Source organism: Mesoplodon densirostris, chromosome 7, assembly GCF_025265405.1.
Source record: "Mesoplodon densirostris isolate mMesDen1 chromosome 7, mMesDen1 primary haplotype, whole genome shotgun sequence".
NCBI lineage: Eukaryota > Metazoa > Chordata > Mammalia > Artiodactyla > Ziphiidae > Mesoplodon > Mesoplodon densirostris.
The window spans coordinates 31099739-31114016 of record NC_082667.1 but is presented as its reverse complement, the minus strand read 5'-3'; the positions used below and the strand labels follow the sequence as shown (position 1 = coordinate 31114016).

General features: G+C 35.2%; 1 protein-coding gene across 6 annotated transcripts in view; it reads left to right on the top strand.

The window, feature by feature from the left end:
* The window catches only part of METTL15 (methyltransferase 15, mitochondrial 12S rRNA N4-cytidine), a 382965-nt gene that overhangs the window by 146257 nt on the left and 222430 nt on the right, over window positions 1–14278 (top strand). For 5 of the 6 annotated variants that reach the window (XM_060104443.1, XM_060104439.1, XM_060104441.1 and 2 more), the window contains exons 4-5: window positions 1495–1686; window positions 7025–7203. In XM_060104443.1, the coding sequence (XP_059960426.1) occupies window positions 1495–1686; window positions 7025–7203 (371 nt within the window). The remainder of the gene's footprint in view (window positions 1–1494; window positions 1687–7024; window positions 7204–14278) is intronic. The other variant, XM_060104442.1, reaches the window with a different exon arrangement.

Sequence of the window (14278 nt, the reverse complement as noted above, 5' to 3'; positions counted from 1 at the left end):
AAACATTGCTTCTGTAAGAAGGCGTTTATTTTAGGCATAGTTTCATTCTTCAAGTGTGCAGCTGCACAGCACCCCTATCCTGAATTATGTGAAGAATATGGAGAAAGCTAAAATGGTTGGCTTGAAGATGTTTGACATATAATAAGTAATAAAACATAAAGAAAAATGATATTTAAATTGGTTTACTAGTTAAAAGTTTATTTTTTTCCAGTTTTATTGAGATAATAATTGACATATAACACTGTACAAGTTTAAGGTGTCCAGCATAATGATTTGACTTACATATATTATGAAATGATTACAACAATGTTTAGTTAACAGACATCATCTCATATAAATACAAAAGAGAAAGGGATTTTTTTTCCTTGTGATAAGGGCTCTTAGGATTTATCCTCTTAACAACTTTCATAAATACCACACAGTAGTGTTAACTATAGTCATTGTGTTGTACATTACACCCCTAGTACTTATTTGTCTTATTTATCTGGAAGTTTTTACCTTTTGGCCACCTTCATTCAACTCAGTACTTATTTGTCTTATTTATTTGGAAGTTTGTACCTTTTGACCACCTTCATTCAATTCCCCTTACCTCATCCCCCACCTCTGGTAACCACAAATCTCATCTCTTTTTTTACGAGCATGGTTCTCTCTCTCTCTCTCTCTCTCTCTCTCTCTCTCTCTCTCTCTCTCTCTCTCTCTTTCAATCTCAAGATTTCACATATAAATGAGATCATACAGTATTTGTCTTTCTCTGTCTGACTTAGCATAATGCTCTCAAGGTCCATCCATATTGTCACAAATCACAAGATTTTCTTCTTTTTTATGGCTGAATAATATATATATACACATCTCAAGTTCTTTATCCATTCATCCATTGACAGACACTTAGATTGTTTTCATGTCTTGACTATTGTAAATAATGCTGTTACGAACATGAGTGTGCCGATATCGCTTCAACATAGTGTTTTTATTTCTTTTGGATATAATCCCAGAATTGGAATTGCTAGATGATATGGTAGTTCTATTTTTAATTTTTTGAGGAACCTCTATACTGTTTTCCATAGTGGCTATACCAGTTTACACTCCCACCAACAGTGTACAGGTGTTTATTCTTTTGAGAGAATGGCATATGTTTCTTTTCCCAGCCCAGAGATATAAGAATTTTTTTTTAGAAAAAAAAAATAAAAGGACTGGTCTGACCAGCACATTTTTCTAATTCATAAACTTATATACCTTCACAAGGTATAAAATAAATTGTGTTTATTAGCAAGAATAAAATTATGTTAAACCACCTCTGGTGTTGAAACCAAAGATATAGAGTTTCCATATCTGTATGTCCTTATATAGTACAAAGCATGTGGTTGGCACTTAGTAAACGTATATTGGTTAATAATAAGCTAATAATAGAATGTGCTCCCTTTCATTGATCCTAGACCTTAAGAAAGACTTTAATATGACATAAGTGTTTTTTCCATCTCCTGGGTTTATCCCCAGTAAACAGATCCGAGCCATCCTGGGCCAGTTCAGCCAGGCAGAAGCCTTACTAATGAAAGCTGGAGTGCAACCAGGGACTTTGGATGGAGTTCTTTTGGATCTTGGGTGTTCCTCCATGCAACTTGATACCCCTGAAAGAGGTTTTTCCCTTAGGAAGGATGGCCCCTTGGACATGAGAATGGATGGTTGCAGGTGAGTATTGATAAAGCATTTCTCCTCATAACAAGAAATCAATTTCTCAAAAACACTCTGAATTTAATTTCCTTTTAAGACTGTAGAATTCCCATCACACGCCCACACCTAACACTATCCATACATAATAAATCAGTTTTGTTTGCTACTCGTTATAGACTTTAGTCTTTCTCTAGATTTGGGATTCTAAAAGAAAAATCATTGCAGTCTTTACACAGAGTAGTGAAGAGGATAACTGATTTTCTTTTTTACAGATACACTGTGATCTTTTAAACTACTAACAATATTAATATGATACTGAAGCAGTGGTTTCATTTTGGTGCAGGCCCAACTATGCCTTTTGTGAAAAGTAAAAGGAACTATATTTAATGCATATTCTTTTGAATACTGCATAAAAGGCAAGATCCTAGAGGTCAGCAATTGTGTGTTTTGTCCTGTTTCTTGTACAGTCACTTGGATTCAACCTTCTCCAGGGAAACTAAAACTTATGGTACTAAATCAGACACAGTACTATGTGTAAGACAGCTTTACACCTCCTCTTCATTCCTCACCACCTTGGAAATACATTTGTTCTCCATCATTTAAATAGGTAATATATATTAAATAACACAAAGAGGGTCACATTCTAGGAAAGTATAGGATAATTTCTTTTAAATCTAAATTAATTTTAAAAGCTTAGATTAGCACTTGTCTCTATGCCCAACACTGGCCCAGGAACTGAATAGCCTGTACCTACGAAACAAAGCTTAAGCATGTTTTTCTCATTTTATGCACCCCCTCCACCAAATTATTTATCATGGCCCCTACATTTGGGAAGCTTACTTTCTAAAAGAACATTATTCTTTCTTCTATCTAAATTTGTAAGCTATTCTGTTACTAATCTGCAATTCTAGACCTGCACAAACATTTCTACTGAAACAAATGTATTTTCCAACATTTCTTCCAATCTGTCAGAAGGACCTTTATATGAGAAACTTAATGTCCAATTTAAGTCAACAATTTAATATTGAGTTGACTTTGACTTTTTTTCCCACAGACTTCTTTGTCTCATGGTAATTGTTCACATATAGCCTTTTCCCCATGTTTTGATATGACCTGTTAACTTAGAGTGTGATTCATCTTGTTGGAACCTTTTTGTTCTGAGTCTTATACCTTCATTTGCACAAATTGGCATTCATGGAGTGAAGAATGTCATAAAAGAAAACAATAAAAATCTTTTAAAGACCAATGACTAATAGTAAAGGTCAAATATCTTCTCATGTTTGGAGACTGAGGTTGTTGTGCGGAGGTAATAAAATGTCAAGCAAATTTCTGCTGTTCCTATGTCTTACTAAGGATGCCTTCTGAAATACAGTGAACAAAGCTTCTAGTTAATAGTAATAAATCCCCATATTGTTAATGTAGAGACATCATCAGACTGTAGTCTATGAATGAGGAGGGTTCCTGAGGTTCTCCCCTAAGAACATGAAAATAAGCCCTCGAGAATTAAACTCTAAGTCAGTATGTAATGGATAATAATAGTATTGAGCAAATGTATCTTGAAAAGCTGGGTGGCTTCCAGGTAGATAGCATAGGCTGTAAACTAATCAGAGATGTTAACATATCTGAAGAAAGTTCATGGCATTCAGAAAGGAGTTAGTTCACATGAATTCATAGATAAGGGAAAGTTGGAGATGCAAATATATTTAATGCTAATCTAAGTGGTATTATGGGAAGAGGGAGTCCAAGCCAATAAATTTGGCCAGTCAGATCCTGGAAGCTGATATTTCCCTGTGATGAAGATGGTGCAAGAGGCTTTCTTAACCTGTTGCCATTTAACACTGGAATCTTACAGCATAGTTAATTCTGTACTACCCCAAGTTCAACAGTAGCTTTCAGATTATAAATTCTCATATAGCAGAAAGAAGTTCCCAGCTTCAAGGACTTGCAGGTCTAGCTCTGTTGTCAGTTGTATTCTTCACTAGAAGGTAATAATGAATTGCCATAAATTATGGCAATATTTATGCAATAAATTATGTTAATATTTTCTCTCCCTCCTGAGTGTAGTCATTTGTAAGTTGGTGATCTCTGGAGGACTGACAAGATCTCTTAACTTTTAATTTGGAAGGGCAGATTTTGTATGTTGGCTTCTTCACTATTTGAATGCCTATTCTGAAGCCTCTTAACAGCCTATCAGTTTTCCAGAGTATTGCCCCTTTTGCCTTGTAGCCCTATGGAAACAAGTTGGCCAAAAAAGTTCGTTCGTTTTTTTCCGTAAGATGGCTCTAGCAGCCCTTAGTTGTCTTTCACTTCATTCAAAACAATTTTGTTAGATTGTATTGTGATAGCTGTCAAATCACCATGCATTAAAAAAAACATCAAAATTGGTGAATTTTTGTGTAGCCATTTAATATTGAAGATGGAAGGAAAAAAAACAACATTTTCAGCATATTATGCTTTATTATTTCAAGAAAGGTAAAAACACAACTGAAATGCAAAAAAAAAAAATTAGTGTAGTGTATGGAGAAGGTGCTGTGACTGATCAAATGTGTCAAAAGTGGTTTGTGAAGTTTTGTGCTGGAGATTGCTCACTGGACAATGCTCCGTGGTCAGGTAGATCAGTTGAAGATGATAGCAATCAAACTGAGACATTAGTTGAGAACAGTCAATGTTATACCATGCAGGAGATAGCCGACATACTCAAAATATCCAAATCAAGCATTGAAAATCATTTGCACCAGCTTGGTTATGTTAATCGCTTTGATGTTTGTGTTCCACATAAGTTAGCGAAAAACAAACCTTCTTGACCATATTTCTGCATGCGATTCTCTACTGAAACTAATGAAAACTTCCATTCTTAAAACAAATTGTGACAGGTGATGAAAAGTGGATACTGTACAATAATGTGGAATGGAAGAGATTGTGGGGCAAGTGAAATGAACCACCACCAACCACACAAAACACTGGTCTTCATCCAAAGAGGGTGATATATGGTGGGATTGGAAGGGAACCCTTATTATGAGCTCCTTCCAGAAAACCAAACGATTAATTCCAACAAGTACTGCTCCCAATTAGACCAACTGAAAGCAGCACTTGACGAAAAGTGTCCGGAATTAGTCAACAGAAAATGCATAATCTTCCAACAGGATAACGCAAGACCACATGTTTCTTTGATGACCAGGGAAAAACTGTTACAGCTTGGCTGGGAAGTTCTGATTCATCTGCCGTATTCACCAGACATTGAACCTTCGGATTTCCATTTATTTCAGTCTTTACAAAATTCTCTTAAGGGAAAAAATTTCAATTCCCTGGAAGACTGTAAAAGGAACCTGGAACAGTTCTTTGCTCAAAAAGATAAAAAAGTTTTGGGAAGATGGAATTATGAAGAAAAATGGCAGAAGGTAGTGGAACAAAATGGTGAATACGTTCTTCAATAACATTCTTGGTGAAAATGAAAAATGTCTTTTATTTTTACTTAAAAACCGAAGGAACTTTTTGGCTAACCCAATACACTGCTATTCTATGTGAACATGAGAGTAAAATAAAATTATGCCTATTATCCACTGAACTGTATTTGAGCAAAATGCTCTTTTAATTTTCTTACTTAAAAGTAGAAAGGTATTAAAAAAATGCTGAGTACATCCATACTAATCTTAGAATTGTCCTGATAGACCTGTACATGTAGTCTATGAGTCTGAATTTACCATCACTAACAAGTTTCATTCTGATGCTTGGTGGTTTGGGCAGTTGAATTAACAGCTAGGTAAGATCTAACAGAGATTTTTCAGTTAGACCAAGAATGATGTTTGGCAAATTTAGGAATGGACAAGATCTAAAGGACAGTGACATTCATTGAGTTTCTCTGTCCCAGGTATTATACTATCTAGTTTATAATTGCATGAACCCTTAATTCTGTCAACAATTCTGTTAGGTAAGCATTGTTACTTTCATTTTACAGGTTAGAAATTGAGGCTCCAATAGGTTCAAAAGTTTACACAATATGAGTAGCAAGGCTGTGATTCTGATCGAGGTTGATCTGACTCTATAGACCAAATCTTTGTCCTTAAAAGCTGTTATTGAAGGAGCAAAGCCTGTTGAGATGGAAATAGGCTACCTTATAGGATGTTCATTGATCTGGGAGTACCATGGCAGCCAAAAAGAAAAAAAAGAAGAATCACCGGATCTGGAAAACAAGGTTACACACACACACACACACACACACACACACACACACACACAAAGAGAGAGAGAGAGAGAGATGGAGGTCATGGCGAAATAGGGGACAAGCCAAGCACAATAACAAAATTATTTTCCTGGTGGTACTAGACATGTTAACAAGGTGCAATGTAGTATTTTTAAGGACAGATTCAGGTATTCCTTATCATCCCCACTCTGATTGATGGTCAGGTCTTAAAGCTACTATATCCTTCTTACTTAAAGTCATTACAGTATGGTACCAACAATCAATCCAACATATTAACTACAGGAGAGAGAACTGTACTATTAGCAAGGCTATCTTTCTAATAATTAAGATCTCAGTTAGCTCATCACTTAAAATTCCTTGACACATTTCCCTAAATTAAGGTAAATTGGAATGGCCTGACAAAGTGAATGCTATTTCCTGTTACTATAATTTATTCTATTTGACCAGAGGTTGTTATTGCTTTGTCTCCTCCACCTGAAATTACCATCTAGGCCTGTTTAATATTGTTTGTTAATTACCAGATTTTACCCAATGGTGACTTTTGTCATGGGTGTATAAGCCCATATTGTTAACAATTTGAAATAATATATGTTATTACTATTAAGGTTGTTCTAGTTTTTGTGAGGGAAACTGACCAGCAGTATCTTCTTTTTTAGACTTTCTAAATTCAATTTGTACCCTCATATAAATAGTTGGTTACTTTACAGTCTTAGATTTAGTTAAGTTCCTGAGATCTAGGCTCATTTAAATATCAGTCAGTAAGCCTTGTATCTTCTATACTAAAAAAAAAAAATCAATCAGTAATTTAAATTTGAACAAACTAAATCCAAAACATTTTCCATTATTTTAGTTTAGGAGAAATCTTCATAAGGAATAATAACTTCTTTCTGAATTAAAGGCTAATAAAGCATTTTAACTTTCTGCTGCCCTTGACCTTAATGAATGTCACACACAGTCCCACTTGCCATAATCATGGGTATTTGAAATGGAAAATCTATTTCATTTGTGTAAGATTTCAGTCTGTGACTTTAAAAACCTCATAAGACCTCTTAGACTATGTGTGTATGCCTGACTTTATGTCTCAGTACTCTGAAGTTTCACCTCTTGTCAATGAAAACTGATGTCAGCGAACTAATTGGCTCTTCTTCTGCGTAGGTACCCTGACATGCCCACCGCAGCTGATGTTGTGAACGCTTTAGATCAACAGGCACTTGCATCCATCCTGAGAACATACGGGGAGGAGAAGCACGCCAAGAAAATCGCTTCAGCAATCGTTCAGGCACGCAGCATCTACCCCATCACCAGAACCCAGCAGCTTGCCAGCATCGTTGCAGGTACCCTCATTAATTCTGAACAGTGTCTGAGAGAAGAAAAAAAAAAAAAAAAAAAATATATATATATATATATATACACAAACACACACACACATCTATGTGTGTATATATATATATATATATACATATATACATATATATACACATATATATATATATATATGTATATATATATATATATATATGTGTGTATATATATATATGAATCCCCCCAAACTCCCAGAGGGATTCATTTGTACTTGAAATCATGCAGGATAGAATCTTGCCTATCCTTCTCTTATGCCACCTTTCTTTGGATTTGCAAGCTTCCCCCCTCCAACGCCTCTCCCCCACACACAATTTTTAAAAATATAGTGTAGTTTGCTGATTAGTTTAATAATAGAAATTTTCTGTGCATGATGTGATTTATCATTTGTGCCTACCAAGGTGAAACGTGGAATGACAAGAGCAGAAGAATTTCTCTATCCATTACAGTGGTTGATAAGCATCCTGTATAAGATATGACATTACCTCTCTTAGTTTCACATTTCTGCATTTTAATATTTTGGGCAAAAGGAGAATTGCATTGCCCAACTGCTAAAATAAAATCCAGTGACTCATACATCTATTCTAAACAACCAGCTAACAAAGGGTATGTGATGTATAGGTTACTCCACTTTGTGAATGCTAACTAAATCAGCCTGAGGGGCTTATTGAAACATTTCATCTTTTCTGCTGTTCACCACCATAAACCTCTTGAACCTAAGTATAGCTAGGAGGTGCTTTATTATAGCCTTTCTGTCTGAAGCCAAAGTTGTTTCACAGCTGTGTTCCATGATGAAAGTTTTCCAAGGCAAAAATATAAATCCTGAAGTTATTTAACAGAATTCCAGTGGTAAATTCTTCATCTTGTTGGACCATCTGAAACTCTACATCATTTTTATTTACCAAATGTAATAAGATTTTTTTTAGTAGTTCCTATTAAGTTACTTTAAGTAGCTAAAGATGTAGAAAAAAGGAATATTTGTATAGCTTGTAAAAAGAACCTAATATTAGTTGCCTCTCTCTTAATATCATACATAGTTTAAGGAATAAAACTTAATTATACATTCACTCAGATTGAGATTTAGAGGTCATATAGCAACTACTTTATAACAATTTAATAAAACGATATTCTATTTAGTTATTAAGAGTTGACCAAGTCTTTAATTTTTTAAGCCGCATACCTCAAGGCCTCAAAGCCCTTCCAACTTACCACTGAGATTCCTGTAGGAAAGTACAAGTAAAATCTTGCAGGTTATGTGAGCATAAAATATTCCATGATTTTCTTCCCCCAAAACGTTTATCCTAGCAGGCTGACATCACATTCACCCTGTCTTCTGTCCCTTCCTTTCTTCCTACTCCATACTCACTAACACATCTCCACCTTATCCTTTCTGTCATTATTTAACTAGCTATGTTCTCTGTCTCCCATTTTGGAAAGAAGAGCAGTGAGAAGTCACATTTTTTTTTTTTTTATTGATAAGAAAATCCAGAATTTTCTGTGCTGAAAATGAGGACTCGGGGTAGAGGGCATCCTAGAGATCATCCAGTCAAAAAGCCTCATCTGATAACTGAAGAAACTAAGGCTCAGGGAGGGTGAGCAATTTCCTCAAGAGTACAGTGGCAATGTCAATGCTAATCTAGAATTTGAGGCATCATTAGGAATCTGCCTTTAAGAAATTAAGCTAACTTTTCTGTCTCAGAACCCTAATCTGTAAACTTGGGGAAATAACACTGTGGTATCAGATAGAAATTATTTGAAGATGTAGAATAGGTACATAAGTATTTTCAGAAAGATTATGATGTGAAAAGCATATTAGGGCTGTGAAAAATGATATACTAAAAATGAGAATTTTCATGTATGTGTAGATAAAACCCAATTTTTGTAAATGCCATTAAAAAATTGAGTTCTCCATAATGAATCCATTTTTAAGGCTCAAAGCAGCCCATTTTAATACAACTTTATTGATGATAATATAATTCTTTGGAGAAGGGAAAAACAGAAAAAAATGTTTTCCATTTTGTGCTTATTTATTCAAAAAATATCTTGGGAGATGCTGCTATATACCAGGCATTTTACGAAGTACTGAAGGTAGAATGGGGAGCAAATCAGATAGAGCCTTTGTGTTCATGAAACTTACAGGCTAATAAGTGATGGAATAAAAACATGGGGTAATAAACTTGTACTTATAGTAGAAACACTCTTATTTATTGTAGTCTGAAGTTATGATTGTGTGGCTAATAGAAAAAGTTGCTTCAAGTGGAGAATTATAGAACCTGTACATATATGTATATATACACATATACATTCATATATATAAATATATATATATATATATATGGACATGGTTGGGTCCTAACTGCAGTCCCACGAAATCCATTCTTACATAAACCACACCCATGGCATATATTCTTTTTTTTTTAACATCTTTATTGGAGTATAATAGCTTTACAATGGTGTGTTAGTTTCTGCTTTATAACAAAGTGAATCATCTATACATATACATATATCCCTGTATCTCCTCCCTCTTTCATCTCCATCCCAACCTCCCTATTCCACCCCTCTAAGTGGTCACAAAGCACCGAGTTGATCTCCCTGTGCTATGTGGATGCTTCCCAGTAGCTATCTATTTTACATTTGATAGTGTATATATGTCCATGCCACTCTTTCACTTTGTCCCAGTTTACCCTTCCCCCTCCCCGTATCCTCAAGTCCATTCTCTACGTCTGCGTCTTTATTCCCGTCCTGCGCCTAGGTTCTTCAGAACCATTATTATTTTTTTTTAGATGCCATATATATGTGTTAGCATATGGTATTTGTTTTTCTCTTTCTGACTGACTTCACTCTGTATGACAGTCTCTAGGTCCATTCACCTCACTAGAAATAACTCAATTTCGTTTCTTTTTATGGCTGAGTAATATTCCATTGTATATATGTGCCACATTTTCTTTATCCATTTATCTATATATATTGATGGACACTTAGGTTGCTTCCATGTCCTGGCTATTGTAAATAGAGCTGCAACGAACATTGTGGTACATGACTCTTTTTGAATTATGGTTTTCTCAGGGTATATGCCCAGTAGTGGGATTGCTTGGTCATATGGTAGTTCTATATTTAGTTTTTTAAGGGAGGTTCCTTAAATACTGTTCTCCATAGTGGATGTATCAATTTACATTCACACCAACAGTGCAAGAGGGTTCCCTTTTCTCCACACTCTCTCCAGCATTTATTGTTTGTAGATTTTTTGATGATGCCATGGCATATATTCTATAAGCTCTAATTTTATTTTTATTAAAATGAAGAATTTAAAGATACTTACAAGGTAATCTGAATGAGCATATTTTCTAGATTTTCATTATTTTTGTCTTAATGATTACCTCACCCACATCTAATTTGATTGCATTTTTATGTGGCTCACCTTTATAAGAGAAAAGTTTCCAAAGTCTCCAACTTAGTATTCATGGAAACAGCAACTGTCTTTCCTTTTGCATTCATATTTCACCAGTTCATGTGATATTTCATTAAACTATGTATTGACAATATAAGTGCTCTGGGCTATAAGCATACAGTTCTTTTGGTGGGAGCAGCACTATATGGAATTCTAGATAGTAGAATACAATTTGTTTAGTAGAGAAAGGGATTAATCTGTCAAGTACATTAAATAGAAGTCTCTTAAGAGAGCTGCTTCATAAGGAAATATGGGAAGCAATGGAGGGCCCAAGAAGGTTTCTATATTAGTTTCATAGTACTGCTGTAACAAAGTACCACATACTAGGTGGCTTAAAACAACAGAAAGTTATTCTTCCACAGTTCTAGAGGCTAGAAGTCCCAAACCAAGGTATCAGCAAGGCTCTGGGTGAAGAGCTTCCTTGACTATTCCTAGTTTCTGGTGGTTTCCAGCAGTCCTTGGTATCCTTGGCTTGTAGATGCATCACTAAGTCTCTGCCTCCATCATCACATGGTGTTCTCCCTGTTCATCTGTCTTTGTGTACACATTTCCCTTATTATAAGGACACCAGTCATGTTTGATATAGGGCCCACCCTAATCCAGTATATACTCATCTTAATTTGATTATATCTGCAAAGTTCCTATTTCTAAATAAAGTCACACTCACTGGTTTCCAGTGGACATGAACTATGGGGGACACTGTTCAACCCCATACAGTTCCTAAGCAATATCTTTATTTAACAAACATGTATTTTAGCAGGCTATGATATGCAGTGATTATATTTGAATGTCTTTTCTGGTTCTTAATAAATTCATACTAAACATGTTCAATATTATCAAGCACTTTGGGAAATATGCCACTGTTCCTGACACATAGTAAAAGCCACGTATGGACAAAAATATAAATCACTTCCTTTGCTTTCAAAAAGCTAATCATCTCTCAGAACAAAAAAGACCACCACACTTGTAATCACAATATTCTTAGTGGAATTATATAATAATTAAAGTGATTAAGCTGTATTTATAAAACCTAAAGCCTAGTGCCTTTTGCTAGTACAAATAACTACAGTTCTAGTATTCTTCCAGATCATGGGAGCTCCAGAAGACAGATTTGGGGCTCTAGGATGGAATAGAACACTTACAACTACCATGAATTCCTTTGTAAATTACCAGTCAGCAATTTGTAAGGTAATTCCAAAAACAACCTGAAGGACTTCACTGATTATATGCACTATTCAGAACTCCTAGCCAGGAATTTTCATATAAATAACACATATACAGTGTTGTATATAGTGTTCCCTTCACTAAAGTTCCCTACACCTACCCTTTCCTGTGGCTAATGTCAGCTCTTCCTTTTGAGCTTAGTTGAAATGTCACTTCCTTTAGAAGTTTTTTCCAGTCCTACACAAATTAGTTGAGATTCTCTTCTTTTTGCTCCCATAGCACTGTATTAGCCTGTCACAGCATTTATGCTGTTCTTGTTGCTTGTTTACTATTTATCTTTTCCTCTATACCTATACTGTCCAATACAGTTGCCACTAGCCACATGTGTCTGTGGAGCTCTTGAAATGTGGTTGCTGTAAATTGAGAGGTGCCATATATGCAAAATACACACCAGATTTTGAAGCTTAGTTAGAATAAAGAATTTAATATGTCTCAAAACTTTTTATGTGCATTATATGTTGAAATGGAAACTGAATCTCCCATACCAAAATGGTCTAACAACATTAACACTAAAGTACTCAGGTAAATTAGAAAACACACATTGCCCTCCCTTATAATTTTGGGATACTCTGAAGAAAAATAATTCTCTGATAAACTATTTTTACTAATAAGAATCTTTAAAGATGGGAAGTGGTACATATAAAAATACTCAAGCTCCTCAGGAAAGAAATTTATGTACTTAATTTTGACAAAATGGCTGTGGTTTTAGATTTTGCAGAATTAATGTATATCCGATTTATGTAGGCTTAAAAATGGTATTGGTGGGCTTCCGTGGTGGTGCAGTGGTTGAGAGTCCGCCTGCCAATGCAGGGGACACGGGTTCGTGCCCTGGTCCGGGAAGATCCCACATGCCGTGGAGCAGCTGGGCCCGTGAGCCATGGCCACTGAGCCTGCACGTCCAGAGCCTGTGCTCCGCAACGGGAGAGGCCACAACAGTGAAAGGCCCGCGTACCGGAAAAAAAAAAAAAAAAGGTATTGGTTCTGGGTATCCCTTTGAATAACAAAGTCTGATTATTTTCCTTAATAAGCTGTTCATATTTCATTAGAGCTATCCTGTATTCCATTTCTCTTTCAATTCTCTGGATACGTCAAGGGAAAAAAAAGTCATTTAATATTAAATTCAGTAGGTGAAATGAAAGACTTCATTTAATTGTTTATGATTTTCAAAATGATTTAGAATTCATCCTAGATCAAAATAAATGTATGTGATAAACTTGAAAAAAATAATAATCTTAATTATTAAATTAAATCTAGTTTAATGTGAAGATCTTAATTCAGCTCCTGGTTCTACAGCTTGCTTTCTGTGTAAACTTGAACAGTTCTAGACCTTATCTTTCTTATCTTGAAATGGAAGTGAGTAATGATGATGATCATTGTTATTTAGCAAATATAACCCTACTAATTATATTTTACTTAAATGAATATTGGAATTCACTTGCAGTTTCCAAGCTTATGCAAAAATCAAAGAAGTATACTGATCACTTTTCAGGTCATTGGGATTTAGATTCAAATTCACAAAATAGATAATTAATCCATTGATTGTCAGTGACAGAAGGCTTATACTATCAATTTTTCAATGGGAAAAAGGCAACGGGAGGAAGCTTCTTAGATATGTCTGATTCTTGTTGATTAAACGTATAGACATTATTCTCTGACTAAAATTTTTATGTAACCTTTATTCTGACTCATGTACTGGGTACATGGCCAGAGCTTAATGAATGCCTGTTGAACAAATAAATCAATAAAAAGATGTATACGTTCTCAGCCAAAGTAAAATAAACATTCAGGAAAAAAAAATTGTACGTTGTTAGGTGTTACTGAGAATCAATTGTACTCTGCCCTTCACATTGAAGAGTGAGAGACCTAAGCATCAAAGTCCTCAGTATCAGTTAAAGCAGCGTGAGGAATAGGTGAGACTCCCCAAGACATGGAATCAAAAATCCTGAAGTTCTATTTCTGGTTCTGCAATTTATTTGCTTTGTGAACTTAAATAAGTCACTTATCTTCTCTGATCCTTATTTTTTCATCTGGAAGAAAGGGATAACTAGTAACTGCTATAACCAATAAATGAGATGATATTTGGAAAGTTCTCTGTGAATTTTAAAGTGTAAATACACTTGTAAGCATTTTATTCTCTCCTCTGTCCAGAACTAGGGTGATCCAGAGATCAAATAAGTGCACTAGTTAGAACCCTGAGTGTGGTCTTCTACCCTGGAATTCCTGTCCACAGCCAAGTAGTGTGATCTGTGATAGGCTGGTTGCTTCATTCCAAGCTGTTCTTCCCTTAGAGGTTATGTGAGTTTTAGAAAGAATAATCATCTTTTTCTGCATTGGTGAATATAAGGTGAATCTTTCCACGGTAGCATTGATGGCTCATG